General features: G+C 43.6%; 1 protein-coding gene across 6 annotated transcripts in view; it reads left to right on the forward strand.

Annotated features, from left to right (window-relative positions):
• Positions 1 to 13,588, forward strand: part of rhbdd1 (rhomboid domain containing 1) — a 68,105-nt gene that overhangs the window by 31,739 nt on the left and 22,778 nt on the right. For 4 of the 6 annotated variants that reach the window (XM_078410349.1, XM_078410348.1, XM_078410350.1 and 1 more), the window contains exons 3-6: positions 2,327 to 2,459; positions 5,159 to 5,247; positions 6,482 to 6,535; positions 7,883 to 8,008. In XM_078410349.1, coding sequence (XP_078266475.1) covers positions 2,327 to 2,459; positions 5,159 to 5,247; positions 6,482 to 6,535; positions 7,883 to 8,008 — 402 coding nt within the window. Of the gene's footprint in view, positions 1 to 2,326; positions 2,460 to 5,158; positions 5,248 to 6,481; positions 6,536 to 7,882; positions 8,013 to 13,588 lie in introns of all 6 variants that reach the window. The other 2 variants (XM_078410353.1, XM_078410352.1) reach the window with 1 other exon arrangement.

Here is a 13,588-nt window from a genome sequence, read left to right on the forward strand (position 1 = left end):
CTAGAGGCAATTTAAAGTGGCCAATTAACCTACTAATGTGTATGCCTTTGGGATGTGGGAGGCAAACTAGAGTACCAAAGGTAACCCTCATGGTCCAGAGACAATGTTTATTTAAAATAAATTATATTTCAGACATACTGTGAGTTGTTGATACCACAACTAGAGTCTGAAGACGGGTCTCGACCCGACACGTCACCTATTCCTTTTCTTCAGAGATGTTGTCTGACCGAACTGCTGAGTTAAAGGGGCGGGCGGCTCGGACTGATGTCACTGAGTTTGTTCGTCCGAACACTTTGCCGGATTTCCTTGCCCCTCCGGCGAAAAATGAAAACATATCCACGTCACGGGGTCGCCCCACTCCCCAACTTAATCCTGAAGTGCGAATTTACAGCAACATTTCTGCAAGCGACATAACGGCGAGCATGTCTGCGATCAGGTAAGAGAACACGTTCGGTGCAGCACTGAAACAGGTTGAAATAGAAAACGCTGTCCTTAACTTGCATCAAACTTTAAACACGACAAATATTCTAGCCTCAGAAATGAAACTGTGACTCATTCAGAAGTCTCTTGATAGTTATGGAAATCATACATTTCATTTCATTCTCCATCCCCCCTCCAAAACAAAAAACAATAAAAAAATGCTTGTTATTCAGTCACTATCTTGCTCACTCACTGAAGCATAAAGCAATAAAACCTACAAAATCATCGTAGTTTTGTACAAATTAACCAATTTTTACACTTAATTAACAGTTTTGAAAGCAGTATTTTCTCACCTCTATGAAGCAAAACTGGAAAAGACGGAGGAAACGAGGGTTTGTTTACATGCAGCAGATCAGCTGGCAACAATGCTTAGCCCATGCGACCTATGACCTGCTCATGGTCAGTCGAAAAACCGAACTCGCTTATTAAACCTGGGTTTTTGCTGCTGTGGGCTAGTGGCTCTATGGGTTGTGCCACTGTACTACTCAAATACAAAGAGACTGAACTTGCTTCTGATATCATTTCTAAGAGTAAATTATTTTATAACTATGTTGAAGGATAAGGGAAATGTGACTGGCTAAAAGATAAGTACAGTTCTTCACATAGAGATGTCATACTTGAGTGTTTTGCATTTATCTTTGAAGATCTCATAGAACCAAGACGCAAGGTAACTAAAGCGGATAAATATATTGGATATGATTTAAGTAAATAAATGACAGAGGAAGGGAAATGGCTAATCTCCAGGACATGGTGGTTTTCATGCCAGAATACTAAAAAAGATGAATAAATTCCAAATGCTTCTTTACTGTTTCCTAGGCTCCCAACTTTGAGAATGTGACACTGGATTGGAAAATTGTTGGCATTTATATAGGAAAGTTGGCACTGGAAAGTCAAGTAATTACTAACCTCTGAATTCAGTTCTGGGGAAGTTATTGGATTCTCTGTCGTTAAGATTAGTGTCACTGTGTACTCGAACAAATTGGAGTTTATCGGGATGAGCACGATTTGTAAAGATTAAGTCACGCTTGACCAATATGTTGGAATTTTGTGATGAGAATGTTAGTCTTACCTTAAATTGGACTTAAGAGTAGGCCTCTGATGGGGACTCCAAGGTCCCTCAGGGAAAAAATAATTGATATCATAGTTGCCATTTTATCTTAATGTGGATTTTGAAATGGGTGGTGGAGAAGCACCGTACTAAAGTTCCCAGATTTTTTCTTGTATATTAACTCGATTAAATTGATGTGTAAGAGTAGTGCAAGTTTGTGCACTTGCACTTACAAAATCAATACACTTTGGTTTCGACAATTCAATTGGCCGTCAAAGACTCAATGTGGAAGTGGTTAACTGGTAGAAGGTGAAATCAGAAAATCAGTCAACCTTCTGCTAATCTCTTCCGGCAAGGTGCAGACCTGGTCTATTTTTCTGGATTTAACAAACAAGCCCTTTGGCCCACCGAGTCCGCGCCAACCAGCCATGAACCCTGTGCACTAACCTACACACACGAGGGACAATGTTACAATTTACCATAGCCAATTAACCTACAAACCTGTGCATCTTTGGAGTGTGGGAGGAAACCAGAGCACCCAGAGAAAACCCACGCAGTCGCAGGGAGAAGGTACAAACTCCGTACAGACAGCACCTGTAGTCAGGATCGAACCTGGGTCTCTGGCGCTGTAAAACAGCAGCTCTCCCATTGTGCCACTTTGCCGCCCTAAAGATGTTATATGAAATAAATTTCTATGAATTGTTTAAAATGACCAGTATACTTGTGGTATCTGTAGAAGACAAATTGTGTAATGACTTGGAAGGATCCTGGAATGTCTTTTTCAATTTTTTATTTCAGGGGTTTTGTTTGCTCTGAAAGTTGTGAGCGGCTATAACAACCCAGGTGGATTCACCTATGTGATGGGCATCCCAGTGTGGAAGCAGTATGCATGTTGGGCTGAGTTGGTTGCGATTCATCTGATTGCCCCAGGGTAAGTGCACAATCTGTGGTACCATTAATTATATTTATTAACACCAATTCCAAGGAGGATCACTGCAATACCCAGAAAACGGGATTGAATTATATTTATTGAATTATATGGGGAAATATTTTCACAGCGTAGCCCCAATTTTTTTGTTGTCAGAATACATTAAACGGGGTTTGTATTTAATACTGGATTATGAAAATAGTTATAGACAATAGACAATAGGTGCAGGAGGAGGCCATTCGGCCCTTCGAGCCATTCAATGTGATCATGGCTGATCATTCTCAATCAGTACCCCGTTCCTGTCTTCTCCCCATACCCCCTGACTCCGCTATCCTTAAGAGCTCTATCCAGCTCTCTCTTGAATGCATTCAGAGAATTGGCCCCCACTAACTTCTGAGGCAGAGAATTCCACAGATTCACAACTCTCTGACTGAAAAAGTTTTTCCTCATCTCAGTTCTAACTGGGTATACAGTAGTGGAATATTGAGAAAAACAATGGAAAATAATTTTGTGGAACAGAGGTACTGAGTTTATCTGGACACAAGAAAAAACTTTGACTGTTGAAAGGAAACGTACTACAAAGTGAAATTTTAATTTCTGCTGCCGTTGGATTCTAATGAGGGAGACATCTTTAAATGCCAGAGTTGGTCAGATGGGGAAAATATAAAAGTCAGCTTTTCTCTTTTTTTATTTTTGTTCCTCCACAATATATTTTGCCAGTATATCAGATCATTGTTTAGCTCTGTGGGTGTGTGGTTATTTCTGTAGCCAGTGAACAAATATGTTTGTAAGAAGAGGGCGAGCATGTTAAATAACTGCATTGAAGAGCCATATCCTGAGAGGTGAAAGCTCAAAAATGCTCTCCATTTTAAGTTTTCTACAATAAGCTTCTGATCTCTGCAATGCCCCTTGATAATATTTGGTGCAGAGACTACATATATTTTATGCAGAGTGATTGGAAAGGATGCAACAGGGTCATTCACTCGCCCACACTTTGCATGATTATTTATTGAGGCTATAGGAGCTTGGGAACATACACCGATCAGCCAAAACATTATGGCCAACTGCCTAATATGCTGTTGGTCTTCTGTGTGCTGCCAAAACAGCGCCGACCCACTGAGTCATGGAATCTACAAGACCCCTGAAGGTGTCCTGTGAATCTGGCATCAAAACATGAGCAGCAGATCCTTCAAGTCCTCTAAGTTGCGAGGTGGAGCCGCCGTGGATCGGACGTGTCGATCCAGCACATCCCACAGATGCTCAATCGGATTGAGATCTGGAGAATTTGGAGGCCAGGGCAATACCGTGAACACTTCTTCATGTTCCTCAAACCATTCCCGAACAATGCAGTGTGGCAAAGCACATTATCCTGCTGAAAGAGGCCACTGCCATCAGGGAATACCATTGCCATGAAGGGGTATACCTGGTCTGCAACGATGTTTAGGTAGGCGACATATGTCAAATTGACGTCCACATGAATGGCCGGACCCAGGGTTTCCCAGCAGAGCATTGCCCTGAGCATCACACTCCCTCCACTGGCTTGTCGTCTTCCCACAGTCCATCCTGGTGCCATAACTGCCCTCGCGCATCGATGCGCCTTGGGTGCCCAACACCCCGTCGCCGGTTTGTGGCTTGTCCCTCCTCGGACCACTGTCGGTAGGTACTCGCCACTGCTGACTGGGAGCACCCCACAAGCCTTGCCGTTTCAGAGATGCTCTGACCCAGTCATCTGGCCATAACAATTAGGCCCTTGTCAAAGACGCTCAGGTCTTTACTTCTGCTCATTTCTCCTGCATCAACTTCAAGAACTGACTGTTCACTTGCTGCCTTATATATCTCACCCCTTGACAGGTGCCATTGTAACAAGATAATCAATGTTATTCACTTCACCTATCAGTGGTCATAGTGTTTTGACTCATCGGTGTATATCGAGTTTATCCTGTGAACTAACAAGCGTATGTAGCTTGGAAGAAATGGAGCAAAAATCACATTGAAAGGGTTTAAAACAAGGTCATTTCTTCACTGGTTTTAGACGAGGCTGGGTGTAATTGCATTCTTGCCTGGTGCAATGCAGTCAGTGTTGCTCGACGGTATTTTGTTCAAATTTTATATATGCAAGGCCAAACAAAAGATGACGATGAAGCGGCATACAAAACATGGCGTGTTCTGAATTTAAAGGAAAAGTATTTGACGAAACCTACAATGAAGTTCGGAGTATTCTCCACATTTTTATCTGATCACCACTGGAATTAAATTATTCAGCTTAAAAAATAGCAAAATTGTAGCTGTTAAAATCTGCAAAAATATATAATTGAATGACGATACAGTATTTCAGTGTTGCATCATTTGATGTTAATAATATGACCTATTATAATGAAATAGATCTACATTTCAATAAGCTTTATGCTTGCACAATGCATACAACTATATAGCTTGGAGTGGGTGTAACAGCTCGGCATTTGTATCTGCCAATCATTTAAAGACTCTCGTGGAAGAGAAAGAATCTGTTTTTTACTTTCTCATTAATTTTTAAATTGCAATTTGAATAGGTCCATAGACTGCCTAAGAACGGGCTCAACTTTCTTTTCAAAAAAAGGAAGCAAAGAAACTTAATTAAAATTGCTAGAGTCACAGTTTTGCATACAGTTTTCAATCAGCGTCATTCTAAGACTTTTGGTAAGAACTTGCTTTTCTTTTCCTAGGTCATCTTTTGTTGGCCATCTTTCCGGTATCATTGTTGGGCTAATGTACATCAAAGGACCCTTGAAGCAATTGATGCAAGCATGTGCTGGTAGGCTACAATTCTCCATCCTTGATCACAAAGTACAATTCCCTGTTCCAAAACCTTTCATTATTTAGTCACCAGAATGCATTTTCTACTTTTCAAATTATCATGCAGCACTGAACATAATTATTTCAAGTATATATGACAGCAATCCAGGATCACTAAAGACTGCACAGGAAGTCAATACAAAACCAGTGTCATTTACTTCAATTTTAAAAATGCAGTAAAATAACTTTTGGGACTGTGTGTCTTAATTTAATCCTGCACCACGCTGAGTAATTGTAACATTTTCCATTGGACAATCTATTGATATATTTTAAAAAGACATAAAGTGCCGGTGTAATTCAGCAGTTCAGGCAGCATCTCTGGAGAACATGGTTAGGCAACGTTTTGGGGCGAGACCCTGAATAAACCAGCATCTGCAGTTCCTTGTATCAACCTTTTGATGGAGCCTGTCGAAATGGTGGTGCTAATTCCTCTTAGCACTTCCTTTTTAAGGCAGCTGTTAATCCATTTATTTTTATAGTATGAATTGAGCTTTACTCGCATAATAAAGAATATAATTAAGGAAGATCCTCTGTCATAACTTAAGTGAATAGAAATGTTCCCTGTGCTAAATTTCACTGATTATTTAATGGAGGAAAAATATTTTTTCATCCATTAAGCAAGACCACGGAGGAGTTAATTAAAGTAAAGTAAATAGTGCTTCGACAGGAACGCTTGGCATAATGGCACTGCAGGTAGTGCATTATCTGCACTATCGCACTGCTCCTGTTACTCAGATTCAGTCCTGAAAGTTTGCATAATCTCCACGTGACTGCCTGTGTTTTCCCTGGATGTTTTTCGTACATCAGTGCAATGTGCTGGTAGTTTAATTGGCCACTGTAACATGCCCATGATGTTGGTGTGTGGCAAGAGAATTGGGGGATGTTGATGGACAGGTGAGAGGAAATATGTTACAGAGAAGAAAGTGGGGGAATAGAATTGATGGGATTACGCTGAGGGCATGATGAGCCAAATGATCCAAATAAAGGAAACATAAAACACTGGGAGATTACCTAACCTTTGCCTGATTTTGTTGAAAATACTGATATGACATGTTATTCTTGCATTAATTTTAATTTTTAAACAATTTATAATTAATGCATTTTCCAGAATGAACTTATCTCAAATGGTGTTAGCACAAATGTTTGGTAACCTCAGACCTCCCTAATAGATTTTTACTGTTCTTCTTTGACAGATGTTGTTTCAACAAGTGACTATCCGAGGCAACAAACAAGATTCAATAACCAAGGTTTGTTTACATTTACTGTCCTAAGATAATTTCACATTCGATTTTCTAATTGGGATTGGGAAAAGGGGAAATATTCCCAGGAATTGTTGTATGATCATCTCGGAGAAGACATGTTAAGGCCAGCAGTTGCTGCTTTGTTGAAATCGCTGTATAATATCTCGACCCTTCTGTTACCTCTTCAGATTGAACCTGGACTATGATTGCCTTCTTTCCTGTAGATAAGCTTTTGGATTTTCTTTCTAAATTGTCTCCCTCAAAATTAATTCTCAATCTACATATTTTGCATCACCTGTACCATCAACCAGGCTTTCACCTTTTGAAAAGGACATTTCCCAGTAATAACATTTCAGGAGTTAAGGCGTAGATCAGTCGCAATGTAGTTAATGGGTACCAGTCTTGAGGAACTGATGAGCTTACTCATTCATCTTTGCTGATGAATGCATTCTGTTCCTGAACATAGTTTTCCGTTCCTTCATGGATTCCCACTGCTTATCAAAATCCAAGCAGCTACTCTACCTCGAATCTTCGCTTTCTCCCCAATGTCGTTCAATGCATTTGTACAACAAATATGTACTCATCTCTTATTTTATTTTAGATGCTGCAATCCCTGTTCCTGCCACTATGGTTAAGATCAACACCTATAAAAGTATCTACAGCTTCTTTCTCCTCCTCAGCATCAATGATTTTGCCCCTTTCGCCCCTCTCCCTTTCTCTCCTCTCGCCCCTCTCTCTTTCTCTCCTCTCGCCCCTCTCCCTTTATCTCCTCTCGCCCCTCTCCCTTTCTCTCCTCTTGCCCCTCTCCCTTTCTCTCCTCTCGCCCCTCTCTCTTTTTCTCCTCTCGCCCCTCTCCCTTTATCTCCTCTCGCCCCTCTCCCTTTCTCTCCCCGCCCCTCTCCCTTTATCTCCTCTCGCCCCTCTCCCTTTATCTCCTCTCGCCCCTCTCCCTTTCTCACCTCTCACCCCACCCCCTTTCTCTCGCCCCTCTCCCTTTCTCTCCTCTTGCCCCTCTACCATTCTCCCCTCTAGCCCCTCACCAATGTCAACAATAATAACAACTTAAAGCCTGAGAACTTAGTCAAGTCGTCACAGCAAATTTCCCTATATCTCAATGTCCTTGAAGGATGTGAGAACTTCTATGGTTCTAGATCTTGGAGCTCCCTCCTCAATAGGTTTGCAGGACTGTAGTCATTCAAGAAGGTGGTTCACATCAATCACTTCAACACTGATGAGGGAGCAGCATTAAGCGGGATCTTTTGGTTTACTCATTGCTCTTTGAATTAAAAACATACGTAATTTTCCCGGCATCAATGTGCTGTTTTGATAATAGACTGTCTTTGCAAACCTTAGGTTCTTCTGGGTACCGTGCTTCTAGAAATGATGCAGCACACAACACGGAGAGGCGTGATTATACAGGAGGAATGACCGAAGAGGAACAATTGGAACAAGCAATCCGTGCAAGCCTAAATGATGACAGTAGGTCGTACTCCCCAATAGTTGCTTCTATTTTTTTGGTCGTTCAACTTGGTTTCCATATCACATAGACAATTACAAAATAATTTGTTTATGTAATATGAATGTGTTGGTATGTTAATACTTTCACAAAGCACCAGACAAATTGGGGGGAAAAAAAATTGGATTGTTACTCCCCCCCAATTATGGAATGATTTTTTTTCAGGCCCAATGACTAAATCTTTCCATTATATTTGTAATTGATTGTGGGATTGGCCTTGTGCTTTTGTATTTTCTCTTCAAAAATTCACATTTAATCTGCAGGTAGCACAATGGGCGCCCCATTATGAATGGTGCCAATGTGAAGCACCTGGAGCACGGTGCACTACTTACATTACCATGCGTGTCAACTAGAGGCATGGATTCATAATAGAGTTGTCTTTGGTGTGGAATTTAAATTCAATTAATAATATGCATTTTTAAAATAATAATTGTAGCCTCATTAATTAATGGTAGCCATAAAGCTACTGAATTGTAGTAAAAGTCCATATCATTCATTAATGGCCGTCAAGGAGAATATCTACTGTCCTTAATCAGTCTGGTCCATTATGTGACTTCAGACCTAAAGCTGAGACTCATAAATGCCACGTGAAATGGCTTAATTGTCCCTAGTGGGTGTAGGATAGTGTTAATGTACGGGGATCACTGGGCGGCACGGACCTGGAGGGCCGAAAAGGCCTGTTTCCGGCTGTATATATATGATATGATATATGATATTTGACAATATAATCACACTAAGATTCTAAATAACAATCCAATCATACAACCGCAACTATTCAGCTGCTTCTGCGTTGAATTAAGGCAAGATAGCTCAGTTAGCTTATGTCTGTGAGGTTTTGGAGACTGTTCACATTTGTTTAAATGTTTTAATGAATGGACGAAGGGAGGTTTTAAAAAAGGCATCTTGGTGTTGCAAAATATAGATTTTTTGTGCCATATGAACCACAGACAAAAAATGTTTTTTGTAAATCTTTTCCTGAATTGTTTTGAATTTTGATTATCGAAGTGAGGGGCATTTGCTCTGTAAGTGGCATATTTGTTTCACACTCATTAAACCTCTCACCACTGAACAAATCCAACCTGATCATCACATGTTAAAGTTCCAGCCCTGGATATTGCCAGTTGTTTTCTTTGCTCTACTCTCTTTTCTAACGCTCTTTTAGTAGCCTAGCACTTGCAGTTTTTCTACCAACGCCATCCAATCCCCTTTGTGAGGATCCAGTTATTTCAAAATTGTGTCTCTGAGAATGCACCTGAGTAAGAACTTGGATAATGCTCTGAACTCAGTTGTGTTCATCTTTATTACCTTATGTTGATTTAATTGGTATGGTGTGGTACTTAATTTGTGTTTTATTTGTCACCTGTACCGTGGTACAGTGAAATACATTTTTGTATACAGTTCAGTACAAGTATCACAATACATAGGCACTTAGATACATCTTAGATTAGCATCTCAGATACAGTATAAGTGTATAGCAGTAGTACACTGAGACAGTATACAGAGTTGCCGGTTTTCAAGTCCCAGTTGTTGTAAGTGCCAGGGTTCTTGTCCTGACCATGAAGGCCCGTTGTCATGGCAGCCTTGCAGGGTCAGCCTGGCCAAGCGTAGCCATGGTGTCTTCTGCAGCTGCTCCATCGCTGTAGGCCGCGTGCGGTCCACGTTCTTGGCCTCTGGGAGTGGCACCCGGTCCAGCCGATCTACAGGCTGTTGCAGGACCTCCAGCGGCCCACTCCACCGCCGATGCCACACACTTCCTCCCACAGCCGGTCTGCTTACTGGCCCTCCGTCCAACTCGTTCCACTCTAGGCGGGCAAGCCAGGTCATCTGGCAGAGGTCCTTCATCCGCAGCGGGTGAATCGGGTCTACCGGGTAGATCCTCCATCCGTGGCAGGCGAGTCCCCGGTCTCTGTCAGACGGGCCAGGCTGGTCTTCCTTCCTCGGTCCGCGGTGGGCGAACTCTCTCTACCTTCCGGGCAGGGCCTTGGTCTTCTGTCCAGGTCTGGGTTTTTTTAAATCAAAAATATTTATTTAAATATTAAAATAATATATACAATACAATAAAACCAAAACAGAACCCACCACCAGAATACTATACAAACAAATATACCAATTGAAACTATTATACAATTATATTACAATCCCCATCCAGGATACATCCAATCCCCCGCGGTGCCCAGCGGTCCCGGAAATCCTCCAGGGTGCCCATGGACAGCGCGTAGTCCCTCTCCAACACCACCCTGGCGCGGATGTAACCCCGGAACCTGTCCAGGTCTGTTGGTGGGGCTGGCCGGGATACTCCCGCTGTGTGCTGCTTAATATACTGAAGTGTGTTCTTCATAGCATTGTATTGTTAATTATAACTGATGTACAGTGTTAATTTTGCAAGTTCAAGGTACTACAACTCGGGTCCCAATATTTCTGAATGGTTCAGGTAAGTTTGTAGTCTTTCTTGAAGTTTGCTGATGCTGAGCATTGTTCCAATAGCATAAATAATCACGAGGTCAAATACACTGGGCTGTTTTGGACACACAGTTTCTTAAATGGACCACGTGTAAATCAGCCGGAAATTCATTTGGATTTCTTATTGTCTCCTTAGAGTAAGCATCCAGGAATATAAAAACAAAACAAATCAAAGGCTGAGTGACCTATGCCCTTGTTAGGAACACTCATCTATTCCAGTATTACCTAAATATTGTTGATTCTTGTTCAGCTACATAAATCAAATTCACTCTTTTAAAACACTTCAGGTTATGGCTCCTTAACAATCACCTCTTTGTGTCATCTTTACCATGGCAGTCCTGTGCCATTTCAGTAGGCACTTAAATTAACTCCATTGGTGTGGGACTGGTGTTTAATTTAGAGATACAGCGTGGAAACAGACCCTTCATCTCACAGAGTCCACGTCGACCATCGATCACCCATACACTATGTTATCTGACTTTCACGTCCTACTCACTAGGGCCAATTAAACTACAGACCTGTGCTTCTTTGGAATATGAGAGGAAACCAGAGCACCTGGAGAAACCTACAGTGCCCTCCATAATGTTTGGGGCAAAGACGCATCATTTATTTATTTGCCTCTGTACTCCACAATTTGAGATTTGTAATAGGAAAAAATCACATGTGGTTAAAGTGCACATTGTCAGATTTTAATAAAGGCCATTTTTATACATTTTGGTTTCACCATGTAGAAATTACAGCAGTCTTTTTCCATAGTCCCCCATTTCAGGGCACCATAATGTTTGGGACACAGCAATGTCATGTAAATGAAAGTAATCATGTTTAGAATTTTGTTGCATATCCTTTGTATGCAATTACTGCTTGAAGTCTGCGATTCATGGACATCACCAGTTGCTGGGTGCCTTCGCTGGTGATGCTCTGCCAGGCCTGTATTGCAGCCGTCTTTAGCTTATGCTTGTTCTGGGGGCTAGTCCCCTTCAGTTTTCTCCTCAGCATATGAAAGGCATGCTCAATTGGGTTCAGATCGGTTGATTGACTTGGCCACTCAAGAATTGACCATTTTTTAGCTTTGAAAAACTTTGTTGCTTTAGCCAGGGCTCGTACGGTCCTTGAAAGTCCTTGAATTTGAAACTGTTTTTCAAGGCCTTGAAAGTCCTTGGATTTATCATAGGTCCTTAAGTCCTTGAAAATTCACTTTTTATGATAAAAGTATTCATTCATGCAGAGTAATGTGGCGTTTTTACATTGTTTATAATGCATAGTTTTATTAAAAGTCGGGAAACATTGTTAGACATGTTTGTCTTTGTCGCCTATTTTTCCCTCCTCGCCGCCGCCGCTCACCCCGGGGCTTCTGAATAACAACTACAACACTTGTGTTTGTTCTTATTTCGCTGCGCTAAAGGGAGACGGGGCCGGGGAAGAGAGTGGAGGAGCAGCGCAGATCTCGCTGGCGCTGGGAGAGAGAGAGGAGAGAGAGCAGCCCCTTCCCCCTCCCAGCGCTCCCGCTCTCACCCGCTGCTCCCTCTACCCCCGACTCTCTCTACCCCCGACTCTCTCTACACCCGACTCTCTCTACCCCCGACTCTTTCTACCCCCGACTCTTTCTACCCCCGACTCTTTCTACCCCCGACTCTTTCTACCCCCGACTCTTTCTACCCCCGACTCTTTCTACCCCCGACTCTCTCTACCCCCGACTCTCTCTACCCCCGACTCTCTCTACCCCCGACTCTCTCTATCCCCGACTCTCTCTATCCCCGACTCTCTCTACCCCCGACTCTCTCTACCCCCGACTCTCTCTACCCCCGCCTCTCTCTACCCCCGACTCTCTCTACCCCCGACTCTCTCTACCCCCGACTCTCTCTACCCCCGACTCTCTCTACCCCCGACTCTCTCTACCCCCGACTCTCTCTACCCCCGACTCTCTCTACCCCCGACTCTCTCTACCCCCGACTCTCTCTACCCCCGACTCTCTCTACCCCCGACTCTCTCTACCCCCGACTCTCTCTACCCCCGACTCTCTCTACCCCCGATTCTCTCTACCCCCGATTCTCTCTACCCCCGATTCTCTCTACCCCCGACTCTCTCTACCCCCGACTCTCTCTACCCCCGACTCTCTCTACCCCCGACTCTCTCTACCCCCGACTCCCTCTACCCCCGACTCCCTCTACCCCCGACTCTCTCTACCCCCGACTCTCTCTACCCCCGACTCTCTCTACCCCCGACTCTCTCTACCCACGACTCTCTCTACCCACGACTCTCTCTACCCACGACTCTCTACCCACGACTCTCTACCCACGACTCTCTCTACCCACGACTCTCTCTACCCACGACTCTCTCTACCCACGACTCTCTCTACCCACGACTCTCTCTACCCACGACTCTCTCTACCCACGACTCTCTCTACCCACGACTCTCTCTACCCACGACTCTCTCTACCCACGACTCTCTCTACCCACGACTCTCTCTACCCACGACTCTCTCTACCCACGACTCTCTCTACCCACGACTCTCTCTACCCACGACTCTCTCTACCCACGACTCTCTCTACCCACGACTCTCTCTACCCACGACTCTCTCTACCCACGACTCTCTCTACCCACGACTCTCTACCCACGACTCTCTCTACCCACGACTCTCTCTACCCAGGACTCTCTCTACCCCCGACTCTCTACCCACGACTCTCTCTACCCCCGACTCTCTACCCACGACTCTCTCTACCCACGACTCTCTCTCTCTCTACCCACGACTCTCTCTCTCTCTCTACCCACGACTCTCTCTCTCTCTACCCACGACTCTCTCTCTCTACCCACGACTCTCTCTCTCTACCCACGACTCTCTCTCTACCCACGACTCTCTCTCTCTCTACCCACGACTCTCTCTCTCTCTCTACCCACGACTCTCTCTCTCTCTCTCTACCCACGACCCTCTCTCTCTACCCACGACCCTCTCTCTCTCTACCCACGACTCTCTCTCTCTCTACCCACGACTCTCTCTCTCTCTCTACCCACGACTCTCTCTCTCTCTCTACCCACGACTCTCTCTCTCTCTACCCACGACTCTCTCTCTCTCTACCCACGACTCTC

This window comes from Rhinoraja longicauda, chromosome 13 (genome assembly GCF_053455715.1).
Source record: "Rhinoraja longicauda isolate Sanriku21f chromosome 13, sRhiLon1.1, whole genome shotgun sequence".
Lineage (NCBI taxonomy): Eukaryota > Metazoa > Chordata > Chondrichthyes > Rajiformes > Arhynchobatidae > Rhinoraja > Rhinoraja longicauda.